The sequence below is a fragment of the Caretta caretta genome, chromosome 2 (assembly GCF_965140235.1).
Source record: "Caretta caretta isolate rCarCar2 chromosome 2, rCarCar1.hap1, whole genome shotgun sequence".
NCBI lineage: Eukaryota > Metazoa > Chordata > Testudines > Cheloniidae > Caretta > Caretta caretta.
Window position 1 is genome coordinate 237882194 of NC_134207.1, and position 16008 is coordinate 237898201.

The 16008-nt window shown below is 42.3% G+C and overlaps 1 protein-coding gene across 4 annotated transcripts in view; it reads right to left on the reverse strand.

Annotated features, from left to right (window-relative positions):
* ODAD2 (outer dynein arm docking complex subunit 2) overlaps positions 1-16008 on the reverse strand; it is a 205434-nt gene that overhangs the window by 109427 nt on the left and 79999 nt on the right. For all 4 annotated transcript variants that reach the window (XR_007354920.2, XM_075125940.1, XM_048837795.2 and 1 more), the window contains exons 11-15: positions 8451-8597; positions 8007-8216; positions 7600-7836; positions 3798-3908; positions 1329-1483 (exon numbers count right to left, since the gene is read on the reverse strand). Coding sequence is in view for 3 of the 4 variants with exons in the window: in XM_075125940.1 (XP_074982041.1) it covers positions 1329-1483; positions 3798-3908; positions 7600-7836; positions 8007-8216; positions 8451-8597 (860 nt within the window). In the remaining variant the exon portion in view is untranslated. The remainder of the gene's footprint in view (positions 1-1328; positions 1484-3797; positions 3909-7599; positions 7837-8006; positions 8217-8450; positions 8598-16008) is intronic.

Genomic DNA, 16008 nt, shown 5'->3' on the forward strand with positions numbered 1-16008 from the left:
ACTGGGAGAATGCAACACAAGTCTGTTACCCAAACAGGCACCAGAGACCAAGCTTCACTAAGTACTAAATTAAACTTACTTTAGTTACTAATTATTTACAAAATACACTACTTTAGTCTTAACTAACATGACAGATATCATATATACAAGAAGGGATGGAAGATTTATAAATGCAAAGATCACAGCTCCAATAATCATTATTGGTGTAGAAAGGAACTTTATACTTGAGTGCAGTGGTGCAAAGCACCAGAGGGCACTCACGCTGCCCTAATGGGAAAAATCTCCAACAACAGTGCATGAGGCACGCACACACCTACAGTGGCATGGCCACATGCAGTCACTCGAAGAAGAATCATAATTTTTTTTTCATAAACTTTCCAGAATACAGGATGGCAACAAGAACAAGATACATCAGGCTGAATCTAACCTGTGTCTTATCTGATAATTATACTACAGTACTTACTTTGATTGACATTGTAGCCTGTGTATCTGTTCATATCAATTGTTATTCTGTTTTTTTCCTCCGGAGTTGTTCTCTCTACCTTCCCTATAGCTGAGAAGGTTTCCACTGAAGTCCATACAAGTGAAGGGTGCTCACTACTTTCCAGGGACCAGGTACATAAAGAATTTTGCTGTGCATCTGTTTGTTTGTTTGTTTGTTTGTTTAGGAAAAATAACAGAATCTTTGAAGTTCAGGCAGAAGGGTTAGGAGTATTTTATTGAAAGATGACCTTCAGAACTTGGTGTGTATTACAATAATAATGCAATTAGCATAGGTAGCCTCCTACGGAAATCTTCCTAGTTCTCTGTTCCTTTTGAACAGGGTAATGTTTCTCCAAGAGAAAACATATTAACAGCACAAGACAATAATGAAACAGCTAAACAATTTCAAAAATATCAATAGAGAAGAAAGATATAAATGATGCATAACAGAAAATCAAAAGGCTTGGGTAAATGTGGGAAACCCACAAAACCCATGGACAGGCCACTTCACAGATCCTCTGTGATGGGAACTGCTGCTGTTAGGTTCAGGGTGGGAGGAGATGCATTAGAAGTCAGGGCGTAGGCCCATGCATTTGTTTGCACACCCTTCTGATCTGGCAATGGCAATTGCATATCACCCACAAATGCAGATTATTTATGCTGTAAACAGTAATAACCTTCCCAAGTGGTTACAGTTGTGCCAACACCAGATAGAATATGGGGGCAAATAAAGGTTGCTTTAGTGGTATTATTTATGTACCAATGTTTAAGACAAAATGAGCCCATAAAATCAGAAGATACTAATAGAATACATATATTTGATAAAATTAAGTTGTTACCCATACTTGGTCACATTTTCTCTGCTGATTGCACACTTCCAGATTGCTCCTGTCACTGCTGCTAACAGTTCTTTATTTTCAGAGTTACTGAGTAGAGAAGCAAGTGGTTGTAGGCCTCCATGATGCCTAACTAGGTCACGTGTCTCCTCATCTTCTGCACACTACACAACAAATTAAACATACAGAATATTTAAAATGAATAAAACAACACCCCAGGAAGTCTGGTGTATTACCACAGTGACTGTTACCAACTGATAGGGAACTTTATGTAATTATTTTATTTACTAAAATATTTTCAAAATATATTTTCTAATTTAATTCATATTACAAAATTAATAAAGGAATTAGGGTTAAGAAGTGTATATAACAATAGAGAACAGTTCAGACAAATGTTCAGAAAACAAAGGCACAGGTCCTTGCACAAAACACATACACAGAAAACGTGCGTGCAATTAACACAATTGTGCAAGCAAATTGCAAATGGGTATGTGTGCACACAAAAGACTAGTGCAGTGAGCTATTGTGTGTGCAATTATGAATGCATGTTGTTACATATATTTTTTGGCTGTGGATTTCAGGCCTCCATTTCTAAAAAATTGGCCCTTAAATTGCAAACAAAAATAAAACATTGAACATATGCTATTTTTCATTAATCAATTGTTCATACTTAAAAAGCATTTATTCCTCATTACTACATATCACACATTTTTTATTACAATACAGGCAAAGTTTGGAATTTTAATTCCAAACCATTAAGCCATTTTAAGCCTGGCAAGGAACAGCAGTAACAAAATCTGAAAATGTTTCATAAATGATGAAAAACATTTTTTTAAAACCCTCCAATGATGAAAGGATATTTTTTACTTTACCCTCCCCCCCCACGCAAATTAATACTGATCTCAAGACAAGTAGAAAATCTTTCAGCTTAGAAAGTCATTATCAGGGAAGATATAAAATACTGAAAATAGAAGCTTAGAATGAAAACTACCTTCTCAGCCATAATTACACCATTACTACCTTAATTGCTTTCTCGGGATCTGATCCTACAGGGCATTGAATGCACACAATTCTTACTGAAATCAACCAATATTGAGTGCTCAAATTCTGGATGTAAACATTATCTGTTGGTTTTGTACCTGATATTTATAAAACTTGAGGTTAACACACAGATATAATTAAGATACATCTATTTAGGCCTCAAAACTGCAACTGGCTCTCCACAGGCTGAATCCAGCACCCACACAGAGCCACACTGATATCAGGGGGCTTTGCAGGGGTACAGGGGTCCACACATTCAGAACCAGTTACAGAATTTGGATCTGTTTCCTGCTACATCACCATCTTACTTAATATGACAAAATAACAGCCAGCTGTTAGAAGATCCAACTATTTTACAAAGTGACAATTTTGAAATGCAAACAAGTCATGAAATTATAATCTCAAATGTTCGAGAACAGTAGGTGGGCTCTGGGCTGGGGGTGCAGGCTCAAGGTGGGGTCAGAAATGAGGGGTTCAGGGTGCAGGAGAGGGCTCCAGGCTGGGGCAGGGGGTTCGGAGTGTGGGAGGGGGTGCAGGCTCCATCTGGGGGTGTGGGCTCTGGGGTGCGGTGGGTAGGGCTGGGGATGAGGAGTTTGGGGTGCAGGAGTGGGCTCCGAGGCTAGGTAGGGTGTTGGGGTGTTGAGGGGGTGTGGGCTCTGAGAGGGAGTTTGGGTGCGGGATGGGACTCCAGTCTGGGGCAGAGGGTTGGGGTACAGGAGAGGGCTCAGGACTGGGCATGGGGCTGGGGTGTGTGCGGAGGTGCAGGGTCCCAGTGGCACTTACTGCAGCTCCCAGGAAGCCGCTGCCAGGTCCCTGCAGCCCCTAGGCACATGGGCGGGCAGGTGGGCTCTGCACACTGCCCTTGTGCATGCAGGCTCCACCACGGCAGCTCCCATTGGCCATGGTTCTTGGCCAAATGGGAGCTGGGGAGCCGACACTCGGTGAAGGGGCAGTGTGTGGCGCCTCCCTGGCTGCCCATGCGCCTGGGGGCTACAAGGACCTGGAGGCTGCTTCCAGGGAGCTGTGTGGAGCTAGGGCAGGCAGGGAACCTGCCTTAGCCCCGGGGCCCCGCTGCTCCACCAACCGGATTTTTAACGGCCCAGTTGGCAGTGCCAAATGGAGCTGCCAGGGTCCCTTTTCGACCGGGCATTCCGGTTGTCAACCAGACGCCTGGCAACCCTATGTCAGAGCAGAATTGTGACATATCAGCATACTATGATTATTTTTAGGGATTAAAATAACTAATCATTAGATTACAGATAAATCTCTTTAGATGTACAATAGAAGAAACTCCGAAAATTTAAACCACAGAACCACCCATATTTTCTTCAAGTAGAACTACACTATACCACATATATTAGAGATCTTTATAGTATGTACTGCATGAAAACAAACAGAAACACTAGAATTAAATGATAATTAAAATCACACATTTACCTTAAAGATAGCACTGGCACAATGCATCTGAAGTTCCTCATTTTCACCACTCAGATTTTTCACAAGGTTTTCAATCATCCTCTCTGTCTTGATTGCAAGTCTGTAACTTGGCTATGAATGCAAGTTAAATTTTTAGTTACATATATCAGCAAATAAATAAGATTGTTGTCATCCTAAAAACTAGTGCACTATTAATGTAGCTCCTAATCCTGCAAAGATTTGTGCATGTGATAAACTTTATGAGTTTAAGCACGAGTAACTAATCTGACTAACTCTCTGGCTGCTAGGCTGCACAGCCTTGATCATGGGGGTGGCTCTACTGATGCTGGCCACTAGGCCGTACTACTCTGAGATCCAGAGGGGTCATGCAGACTTGGCCATGGGGCTGTAACGACTCTTGCCCCATCCCAAAAGGGGATGGGGCATGCATGACCCATGCCAGTCATAAATACATGGTGTCAAACTTCCATGGCTCTGGAAGACATTCAAGAGATTTACTTCAAAATAGTTTATTCCTGTTTGAGTCAAATATTTTTCAAGGCTCTCTTCCATGTGATTTTTTTTTATGAAACAAAATCACATAAGAATAGAGCCACTGTTACTTCCCTTGTTATAAGTAAGGCTGGTTGCCCTGCCCATGTGAAGGCTGCCCAACATTTCCCATTATAAGACCCTGTTTTCACTTGCTTATAACTTTGCCAAACTTTAACTGTTTGGATGCAAGGAGCCTCTGGCTTTTTTTTTTTTTTGAAAATTTCAACCAAAATGGTTCAGCTACTCCCAAGAACAAGGCTAGGGGAAAATATGCTGTTTTGCCCATGTTAAAAATTTTTCACAACCTTTTCTTTGAAAAGATCTAGTGCTCTCATGCTGTAGAGCAGGGACTTGAAATGTGGCAGAGCGCTGGCCTTTGTTTGGAGATGTTCCTTACTTTGACCCCCTTGTGCTTAGCATTATGCTACAGTCTCTAATTACAATGTCATATACTATTTTTCCACAGCACTCTTGCCTCATGAAGTGCACAAAATGGACCAGGGTTGAGTAGTGAAGGAGGCTGTTTTCCATAGGACCTTTGCCACATTTATTGCATAATTTGGAAAGTATGTAGAAAATGAAACAGGGGATTGCAGAAAAAAAAAGGAGGTTCTCATGGTAAATGCAGCTGATTGCTGCCCTGGAGAATTGGATTCTATCCCTACCTCTGCCACAGAGTTCTTATGTGATGCTAAGCACGTCACTGAAACCAAACTTTTCAGAGGTGGTCACTAATTGTGTATATTCCTCATTTTCTGGGTGTTCAATTTAATAATTTAGGGTCTGATTTACAGAGCACTCACAATTGCAAAGTGAAGTCAGTGAGAACTATGGTTTGCACATATAAGTGCTATATATTGGTAAGTACTCAGAAAAATCAGGTCATAGGTGTCCCAAATTGGGCACCCATAATTAGTGGCTACTTTTGACCTTAATATTGCTGTGTCTCCACTCCCCTTTGTAAAATAGTGATAATATAGGGGCAGAGGGTCGGGGGGGGGAGGGGCAGAGGCTCCCTCCCCCCGGGTCTGGGAGGCAGCAGCTGTGGGGGGCACTTTTGGGGGCCCCGCAGTCCCAGAGTGGCCCAGGGGATTAGCGGGGGGCCGGGAGCCCGCTCCACTTCCCTCGCTTCGGCCCCAGCTGTAGCCGTGTCACTCGCGGGAGGGGGCTTGGGGGAAGGGATCCCCCCGCACTCACCGGCAGCAACGGAAGCGGAGCAGCCTGGCCCCAGCCTGCTCCACTCGGCCAGCTCCCAGCTACGGTGCTCCGCTTCCCGCTGCCAGTGAGTGCAGGAGGCGTCCTTTCCCCAATCTCCCCACACTCACCAGCGGCGGGAAGTGGAGCGCCGTGGGTGGGAGCTGGAGGAGTGGAATGAGCTGGGGCGACATTGCTCCACTTCCCACTGCTGCCAGTGAGTGCCTGTCAGGGGGCGGGAGGTGTGGATAGGTGTCGGAGCAGTCAGGGAACAAGGAACGCGGGGGGCAAAGCAAGTTGGATATAACGCGGTGAGATTTTTTTGTCTCCTGTGGATCGTGTTATATCGGGGTAGAGATGTACTGAATAGCTGCTGAGTAATTGAGCACTTTCCATCAACTGTGCACTGAATGAGGCTGGGGTCCTGTGGAAAAAATAGTACGAAATCATGTGCTCATGATTTTGCAACTTTAACGATCTACTAATGTAGTTTTTGTGTGTAATTTTAATAGTATGCTTGTAAGAATTCTGTGCTTATTATAATAGCAATTCTCTATATAGTTCCATATTACTATATAGAGCTAAAATACCTTGTCCATTTTAAATATAAACCACTATTTTTAAATCTTAAGGTCTCAAAAGTGACAAAAGTCAGGAAATGCAAAGTTAGGAACTACAAGGTGAATTAAAACCAGGGTGTCACAGTCCTAACTTTGAATTTCCTGGCTTTCATTGGTTTAAATAAGATACTTACTCTACTTAAACACAGGACCAAATTATGCTCTCAGGTACACTAGTAAAATGCCACTGAAATACACTAAGTGGGGTTGCACCAATGCAACTGAGAGCAGAATTTGGCCCATTATTTTGATTTTGATTTATTTTCTGTTCTCTTAAAGAAAGAAAAGTCATTTTAAAGTTGTAAAATGCATATTATTAAGTTCTGACCATTAGAGCAATCTTCCTGACCATATTTTATTTAGACAGATATTTTAAACCCACACCAAAAGAGCTCAAAGTTTGGCAGTTTTTAAAACCTGGATACATCAAGGCAGTACAATCTGTAATGGAAATTTTGAAGCAAATCATACACTTTCCTTTACTCCTCCTGAGACTGATAAGATGCTCTTTGTACAAAGCACATGTATAATGTAAACTATTTAACTTGTGCAGTGATGGGATCATCATCCTGTCTATTGATCCACTGTTAGCCTTATACATATTTTGAATTCCCACATTTACCTCCCTAAGAATATTGTGTTTCCAATTCAGCTTTCTGCCATTTAAGTATATTACTGGGCCAGGATGTAGCTGTGACAACTTTTGAAAATCCACTTTACAAATTTCTTGCAACAAAAACAGACATTTTTGTCAAATATGAAAAATTTACAAAAATGAAAATTTTGAATTATACTAGTTTCATATACTTTCTGTCACAAATCACCCTTTGCCTCCAGCACAAATACTATGTGATGACTGGGCCTTACAGCCTCATAAGACATGACCTTCATTAAAAAACTTGTATAAAGCAAACCCACAGTACCCACTCTCCTTGGTCCAGTGTTGTCCTTTAGATGGGACCAAACTACTTGATGGAATACAGCGTTCTTCCAAAGGGTATGTTGCCCAGATTGACTTATTTTAAATCACAGTCTGAACCATCAGTTTAAAAAGGTTAGAAGTAGACTAGTTAAACTATGGGTATGTCTACACTGCACTTATACTTCACATGCCCAGCAGGTGTAAATAGCAGTATCAATGAGGCATGGCTTAGGCAAATAGAATAGAGCAGTGGTTTTCAAACTTTTTTTCTGGTGACCCAGTTCTAGGCTGGGGGTGCAGACTCTGGGGTGGGGCCGGGGACAAGGGTCTTGGGGTGCAGGAGGGGGCTCCAGGTTTGGAGAGGCTCAGGGCTGGGACAGGGGATTGGGTGGGGGTTGGAGCGCAGGCTCTCGGTCAGTGGCACAGCGGGTGTGCTAAGGCAGGCTTCCGACACATGTACCTACACATGTAGTGCCTGTACTCTACATGCCGCCATAAGTGTACACATAGCCTAAGTAGTTGTTTGGCTTACCTCGGATGCACACTCTTGTAATGTCCCCACCACAGGTGTTAACATGTTTGCATGTGGGGACTTTAGCAACTGAGCCAGCAATGGAATGCCTCCAGCCCTACGAATTGCTTCTTTATTTTTGGTGCTTTTGCTACAGCTCCAGAGCGCCAAAGCCCCACAGCGTGCTACTTCAATATCTTTTTCCTGATGTGGAGTCAGATTGGCTGATCCCAATGGAACACAGTCCAGTAGCCCAACCTGACAAAAAACAAAGAATTCTTAGTGTATTTACTGTTAATCAGGAAGAATGTAATTATATTGCATTTTAATGATATACAACAATTTTTTTCTCCTGGCTAACAAATGACTTATCAAGTGGAAAAAAATACATAAATACAGTAAATGTGAGGATTTTAATATCTACTTACTAGTCTCTTGATTCCTCCATGCTGTCTTACTGTCCTTCGTGCTCGTTTAAACCTGGCAACGTTAGCGATCGTTTCAGCTGCCAAACATTTCAGATCCTTATCTGGGGAATCTAGTATTTTCACCATTATTTGTAAGCCCCCAAAATCAGCAACTGTACGTCTGATTTGTGAATTCAGACTAATTTCCTTCAGGATTTTTAAGGAACCAATCTAAACAGAGGAAGATATTAAATGTGAGGCATTATTTAAGAATATATAATTATTTTAGCTAGCAATCATTTAAAATAATGGATTATCTAACATGTTCTCTCTTTTAACTGGAACCCATTAAACAACACTTCTTTATACCATATATTCCATGGGATGTGGTGGGGGGGGGGAGAAGAGTATTCTAATATTAGCTAGCATATACACAGCTCAAGTTATTTAGACAAATTTACTTACCTTACATTTAATTTCTTCTGTATCAAGTAAATTAATTAATACTTCAAGACCCCCAACATCTCTGATGGCCAGTTGACAAGTTTCTTGAGCCAAGTTAAAATCTCTCATTGAACATAATGCAATTACAGTAGCTGTCTGGTTACCTCCCTAAAATAATGTAAAAATTATTATAGCTACAGGTAAAATACAACCTTATTATTATATAAACATACTGAAACTGACCCTATATATCAGTTCTTGGCCCTATACTATTTTAACATTTGTATCAGTGACATGGAAGAAAACATACAATTATTACTAATAAAGTTTGCAGATGATACAAAAATTGAAGGAGTAGTAAATAGTTAAAAAGACAGTTCACTGATATAGAACAATCTGGCTTGCTTGGTAAGATGGGTGCAATCAAATAATGTGTGTTTAAATATGGTCAAATGTAAGGTCATACATCTACGCCAAAGAATGGTCTACTGCAATCTGGAAAGCACTGAAACTGAAAGTCTGAAGGGTGAAGGTGAATAATCAGCTGAACATGAGCTTAGAGTACAATGCAGCGGCTAAAAGTGCTAATGCAATCCTTCAATGTATATACAGGGAAATATTGAGTAGGAGTAGGGAGGTTATATTATCTCTGGATATGTCACTGGTGCTACCATTACTGGAATATCATCTCCAGTTCTGGCGTCCACTGTATACTGTTGATAAATTGCAGAGGGTTCAGAGAAGAGCCACGAGAATGATAAAAGGATTAAACAATATACCTTATATAAAGAGAGACTCCAGGAGCTCAATCTATTTAGCTTATCAAAGAGATGGTTGAGGCGTGATTTGATCACAGTCTAGTAAGTATCTCCATTGGAGAACAGAAATTTGATCATAGAAGGCTCTTCAGTCTAGCAGACAAAGGTACAACAAAATCCAATGGCTGAAAGTTGAAGCTAGACAAATTCAGACTAGAAATAAGGCATATATTTTAACAGTGAGGGTAATTAACCATTGGAACAATTTACCAAAGATTGTGGTGGATTCTTCATCACTGGAAATTTTAAAATCAAGATTGGATGTTTTTCTAAAAGATATGCTCTAGTCTAGTTCTATTAGATGGAAGCAGGAATTAATTCAGGGAAGTCCCATGGTCTGTGTTATATCAGAGGTCAAACTAGATGATCATAATGATCCTTTGTGGTCTTAAAATCTATTAATCTATAAAACCCCTATATCCAAACATCCCTTTGAACTCTATGAAAGTTGGGCCCACATCTAGATCTGAATTTTGCAGCTCAGGTCCATGTCTCTTAACTGAAATTGATGATATTGCAAAGGACTTTGATATTGCAAAGGAGGATAATTTCCTAATACATGCCTGGCACACTGAAATTTGGAAAGTCACTGAAAAAATGGGTTGTAATTCCTAATCTGAAATGAGTAGATTTTATGAGAAATTTACTTTATAGCTTCATAGCATGCAGCACTTTCCTTAAAACAATACAACCAAAATGGTAGGTCAACTGTATATAAACTGATAAACACCTAACTCTAGGTATCCTACAATGGCTATCACAAAAGTTAGCTAGGGAATACATGAGAAAACAAACCAAACTATGAATGTGAGAAAACTATATGATAGGGTTTCCAATCAGAAACCCTACATTTGACAAGCTTGTTCTGTTAATCAACAAAGTTGATATGAATGCAGTCAAATATCCACAGATACAAGAATCCGCTCTTACAAAAACTGCTCAATCACAAAGGACACACTCTGATGTCAGAGATATTTATCTTCTACTGGGAAAATACCTAAAAGTAAGTCTGTGTTGTTGTAGACATGTCAGTCCCAGGATATTAGAGAGACAAGATCTGTGGGGTAATATCTTTTATTGGACCAACTTCTGTTGGTGAGAGAGATAAACTTTCAAGCTTACACAGAGCTCTTCTGGAAGCTCGAAAGTTTGTCTCTCTCACCAACAGAAGTTAGTCCAATAAAGATATTACCGTGTTACTAAAGGAATTCTCCGGTCTTCACTTTGTCTGCCTGATTTTTATTCTGAATAAGCAACAGTCACTCCACCCTGAGATGAATGCTGTGGACACTGAGCATGCTCAGCAAAAAACCCAGGATTTCTAAGATGGTGCCATGGCAAATAGCCATGGGGCGCGGGGGTGATTGGCAGAATCACAGCTCTGAGGTAAATGACAACAGTCAGCATCAGTGTTCCCTCTAATTTTTTACGTCCATGTGCGGAATTTTGTTATGTGCACAACATGGAGGTGATGTGTGGTGGGGGTGCGGCAGAGGGTTTCAGCGTGTGGGAGGGGCAAAGGGTTGGGGTGTGGGGGGGTTGAGGGCTCTGGCTGGAGGTGTGGGCTCTGGGGTGGGGCCGGGGATGAGGGGTTTGGGGTGCACACTGTCCCAGGGTTGTGGCAGGGAGAGAGGACTCCCCCCAGCCCTCTCTCACCACAGCAGCTCAAGGCTGGGTGCAAGGCGCCTCTCCCCGACCACGGCAACTCCGACAGGGGTGGGCTGAGGGAGAAGTGCATTGCCTTGGTCACAGCAGTTCCAGCGGGGCTGGGCTGGGCCGGGAGAGGGGTGCCTCTCCCTGGCAGCTCTAGGGGGGCTGGACCAGGGCAGGGGGGGTTCCTCTCCCCAGCAACTCCGGCAGGGCTGGACTGGACCAGGGGAGGGGCTCCTCTCCCTGGCGGTTCCAGCGGGGCTGGGCTTGGCCTGGGGAGGGGCTCCTCTCCCCAGCCATGGCAGGGGAGGGGCTTCTCTCCCTGGCAGCTCAGGCTCGGCTGGACCAGGGCAGGAGAGGGGCCCTTCTCCCTGCCTGTGCGGCCCATGATAGCCTGCTGTGCAGCCACGCAGCTTACAGGGAACTTAGGTCAGCATGTGCAAGATTAGTGGCTACTGAGCATGTGCAGTAAGGAGTGACAGAGAGGTCAGTTAACTGAGCAGCTAGCTGGCCACAGCCCATTCATACAGGTCACAACTCGTTTTAAAGGTCAGAGCTGTTAATCAGAACTCTGAAGTAATGGTTGATACTGGGCATGTACATTTCTTAGACAGGTATATTAGAAGAACATTACAGTGCCGCATAAAAGGCCAGCTAACAGCAAACAGGTTTGCAGAAGAAGATCTGCACTGGAGAGAGAGATTCAATCAGGAGAAGATGGGAACTGGAAGCCAGCAAAGAGAAAGCCACTGGACAGAAATCAGAAAAGCTGCTGCAAAGAGAGAGAAGAAAACCAGAGTGGAGCAAAGCTGGCTGACCAGGAGCTGAACAGCAACAGTGATTAAAGATTTACAAAGCAGCAATCGAGATTTTAAAGGGATACCAATTGATTTATAAAATAAGCTCAGGACGGGATTAATCTTTTGTGGGCCCCGGCACCTGGACCATAGCCCCGCCCTCTGCTCCGCCTGCACTCCCCACCGAGGCTCTGCCCCCGCTCGGCCTCTTCCCTCCTGAGGCCCCACCCATGCTCCACCTTGAGGCCCTGCCCCCCACTCTGCCTCTTCCCCCCCAAGGCCCCTCGCATGGGAATGAGGGGACAGAAAGAAGCAAGCAGGGAGCGAGGAGGGGAAGGGGTGGAGACGAGCAAGCAGCAGGAGGAGCCTTGGGTGGGGCGACAGGTGGGGTAGGGGTTGGTCAATGGTCCAGGCATTGGGGCCCCTTCTGAGTGTGGGCCCGGTGCATTGTAAACTCAGTACTTAGTAAATTTGCCAGTTTTTGATATAATTTTTAGTATAGTATAGTTTGGCACAGTATTTATCGTGTGTATCCTTGGAATGTTTGTTTGTGTTTTGATTGTATTTTACTTATATAATATTTAAAGTATTATTTAAGAACTGCTGTCAGCGATTTCATAGAATCATAGGACTGGAAGGGACCTTGAGAGGTCATCTATTCCAGTCCCTGCACTCATGGCAGGACTAAGTATTATCTAGACCATCCCTGACAGGTGTTTATCTAACCTGCTCTTAAAAATCTCCAATGATGGAGATTTCACAACCTCCCTGGACAATTTATTCCAGAGCTTAACCACACTGACAGTTAGGAATTTTTTCCTAATGTCCAACCTAAATCTCCCTTGCTGTGATTTAAGTCCATTGCTTCTTGTCCTATCCTCAGCGGTTAAGAAGAACAATTTTTCTCCCTCTTCCTTGTAACAACCTTTTATGTACTTGAAAACTGTTATGTCCCCTCTCAGTCTTCTCTTTTCCAGATTAAACAAATCCAATTTTTTCAGTCTTCCCACTGACCACTTGTAACAAAGCGCTACGCTCAGAATCATTTAAACTATATGTTATGGTAGTCTGAATGCTCTTTAACTTGCAATAAGGGATTGGTGTCAGGGATTTTGTGCCTTGTTTAGAATTTTTAGATTATATTGTATTGGGGATTATTAGTTACTTTTGTAACCCCTTTGGGGTTTAGAGAACATGGCCCCTTTAAATCTTTTTCCTGAGGGGGAGAGCAAGAGAGTGTGTTGGGAGCACCAGTCAAAAGGGCTGCAGCAAGCAGGCCCTCACAGAGTGAAGCAGCCAAGAACCTGCCTGAAACCTGGGAGGGACAGAGAGGCCGATCTGGGACACCCCAGGACAGGAGCCAGGAGGAGCACTGTGCCAGGGAGGAATCACCTGAGAAGGACAAACCGGAACTGGACCCAGTATCACTACTGCCCAGAGCTGCATGGGGCTATGAGTACTGGGGCTCGTGACTTTGCATTGGGAATAAGGAGGAAGGAATAAGGAGGGAGGCTGTTAGCTAGTTAAGTGAGGAGGTTGTCATTTTTTGTGGCTTTGCAGAGAGCACCACTAGAGGAGTTTGTTGGGGAAAGTTTGCTGACCCCGAAGACTACCATGAGCACCCAAGACTCACTGGACTGGAACTTTGCCCAGGATTCCTGAACTCTGTGTGCAGACATATTGCTCAGTGTCTGCCCTTTCACACTATAGTACCACTGGGCCTGTGGGGCCCTGTGTTGAATGCAATGCTGTTTTACCACTCCCCTTATATTTTCCCATTTTTCTCCTTTCATCTCTCTGTAAATAAGTATTTCCCTTTCCTATATTCATTGTACTTTTCCGGTGTGTGTTCACTCCGGGGAGGGGGGTTGGGGAGAGGGGAGGAGGGTTGGAACCGGTGCCCCTGGAGTGGAAGAGACTTTCCCCGCTGCATTCCTGCACGCACCTTCTCTTGGTGGGAGCTGCCTGCAGAGCAGACTCCATCTTGGCCATGAGGGCGCTAAAGTTACACTTTAATAAAAAATATTTTGTTTTGGAAAGAATACTGCCTGTGTCAATTACCTTATCAGAAGGTTATATCCATGTCCTTTAGTGTTTCCTTAACAACCCTGGGAATTTATACCTCAGGAAGGATAGACTAAGGGGACAATCGACAGGCTATTATAGGGGCATCCCAAAATCTATTTTTCAGTGTAACAACCTCACCCACCTTGTCTCTCTAAAAATAAGCCTGATTGTTTGTTTAGTCATTAGTATGGTTCTGATTCCACAAGGTAATTAAGCATGTGCCTAACTTTAAGTATTAGGTAAACCTATTGAACACAGTACATTCCATACCAAAATACTGTGTAATGTTTTCAGCAGCTTTCCTAGAGAAATGATTTTTCCCCCCCAACATATCATATAGCTGGCTTGTCTAAATGATAGAAAAGCCCAAAACTACAGCAAACACTGTGGTCTGAGAGTTCAAAAAGGCTAACAGTTGTCCTTTTACAAAATATATAATCTTAATACCATAGCTCAGGCTATAGATATAGTCTAAACTTGCTTTGCTTTATAACAAGGTGTTTAAAGACCCATGTCATTTCATTTCTTTACGCACATGTAAGGAATGTGTGTCTAGCGCTCCAAGTGATGTCTTTTCCTTTAAGGAATATACTCACTAAACTTTAACTATATTTTAATTTATCATGCAATAATTCATGTTATAGTTATTTTTTACATATGTAATGGTTGACATATGATATTTGGTATGTTCCAAGTATTTAAAAAAATTCGTATTCTCCCATATTAAATAAAACAGAACATGCAAAATATTAATGTATTTTGTTTTTCTGCTTCTAAATTGCTTACACAGCTTACTGTACATTTTTCAAGCAAAACCACTACAAAATATTTTTCATATGTCCCAAAACATTAGTTCTACAGCACAAATAATACTACTTGTGACCACAATAATTATTTCTCTTCCTTGTAGTTATCATTACACAAGTCATACAGCATAGATTTTAACAAGCATGGAAATAGTTAGCTCCCCATTAAACTTAAACAAAATTATGTTATACCCTTTGAAATCTCATGTGTTGTATGCAAACTGAATTCTACTGGCACTTCAACAATCAAGTTTAAGACTTTAGATTAAATGCAGATTTAGTTTAAAATGTGATCTCTTCTTATATAATGATATAGTATAAGTATCCACAAATTAGATGAAAGTAAAATATAAATTCTAAAACAGGATGTGTGCTATGATAATAAAGCATTTTCTAGCCAATGTCAGTGGAGTAATTAGAGTTCTTAAGTTCAGTATTAAGGCACATGTCACACAGTTGAGAATTACAAAACTATAAAAAATGGCCACACACAAAAAATCTTATCTTAAAATAAAATATACTTCAAAGTTTGTCTTTCCTTTGTTTTTTGTTTTTTAAATTTATTGGTTCAATAAAAGTGAAATTTAATGGCCTTGGCTGGGATGATTTAGTTGGGATTGGTCATGCTTTGAGCAGGGTGTGTGTGGACTAGATGACCTCCTGAGGTCTCTTCCAACCCTAATCTTCTAAAAGTAAAACTATTTCCCCATGTTTATCCCCCCCTCCCACTCCCCACTGTTCCTCAGACGTTCTTGTCAAGTGCTGGAAATGGCCCACCTTGATCATCACTACAAAAGGTTCCACCCCACCCCGCTCTCCTGCTGGTAATAGCTCACCTTACCTGATCACTCTCGTTACAGTGTGTATGGTAACACCCATTTTTTCATGTTCTCTGTGTATATAAATCTCCCCACTGTATTTTCCACTGAATGCATCTGATGAAGTGAGCTGTAGCTCACGAAAGCTTATGCTCAAATAAATTTGTTAGTCTCTAAGTTGCCACAAGTACTCCTTTTCTTTCTGAGATCTGTCAGTTGGCCAGTTCTTAATCCACGTGTGCTTTATAGATACTGTAGAGTGCTAATTTTTTAGCCCTCTGTGTGGCTGGTAGGTGAAAGAGGTATATCTCCACTGGCTGTACAGACCTGCCTCTCTGCTCACTAATCCCCAGGTCTGCAGAGGTGGTTAGGGAAGGCTACATACTACTTCTGAAGCATCAAAGCTACTTTAGTGCATGTCAAGGTTCCTCCCCCACTCTGAACTCTAGGGTACAGATGTGGGGACCTGCATGAAAAAACCCCCTAAGCTTATCTTTACCAGCTTAGGTCAAAACTTCCCCAAGGTACAAAATATTACACCCGTTATCCTTGGAATGGCCGCTACCACCACCAAACTAATACTGGTTACTGGGGAAGAGCTGTTTGGACGCGTCTTTCCCCCC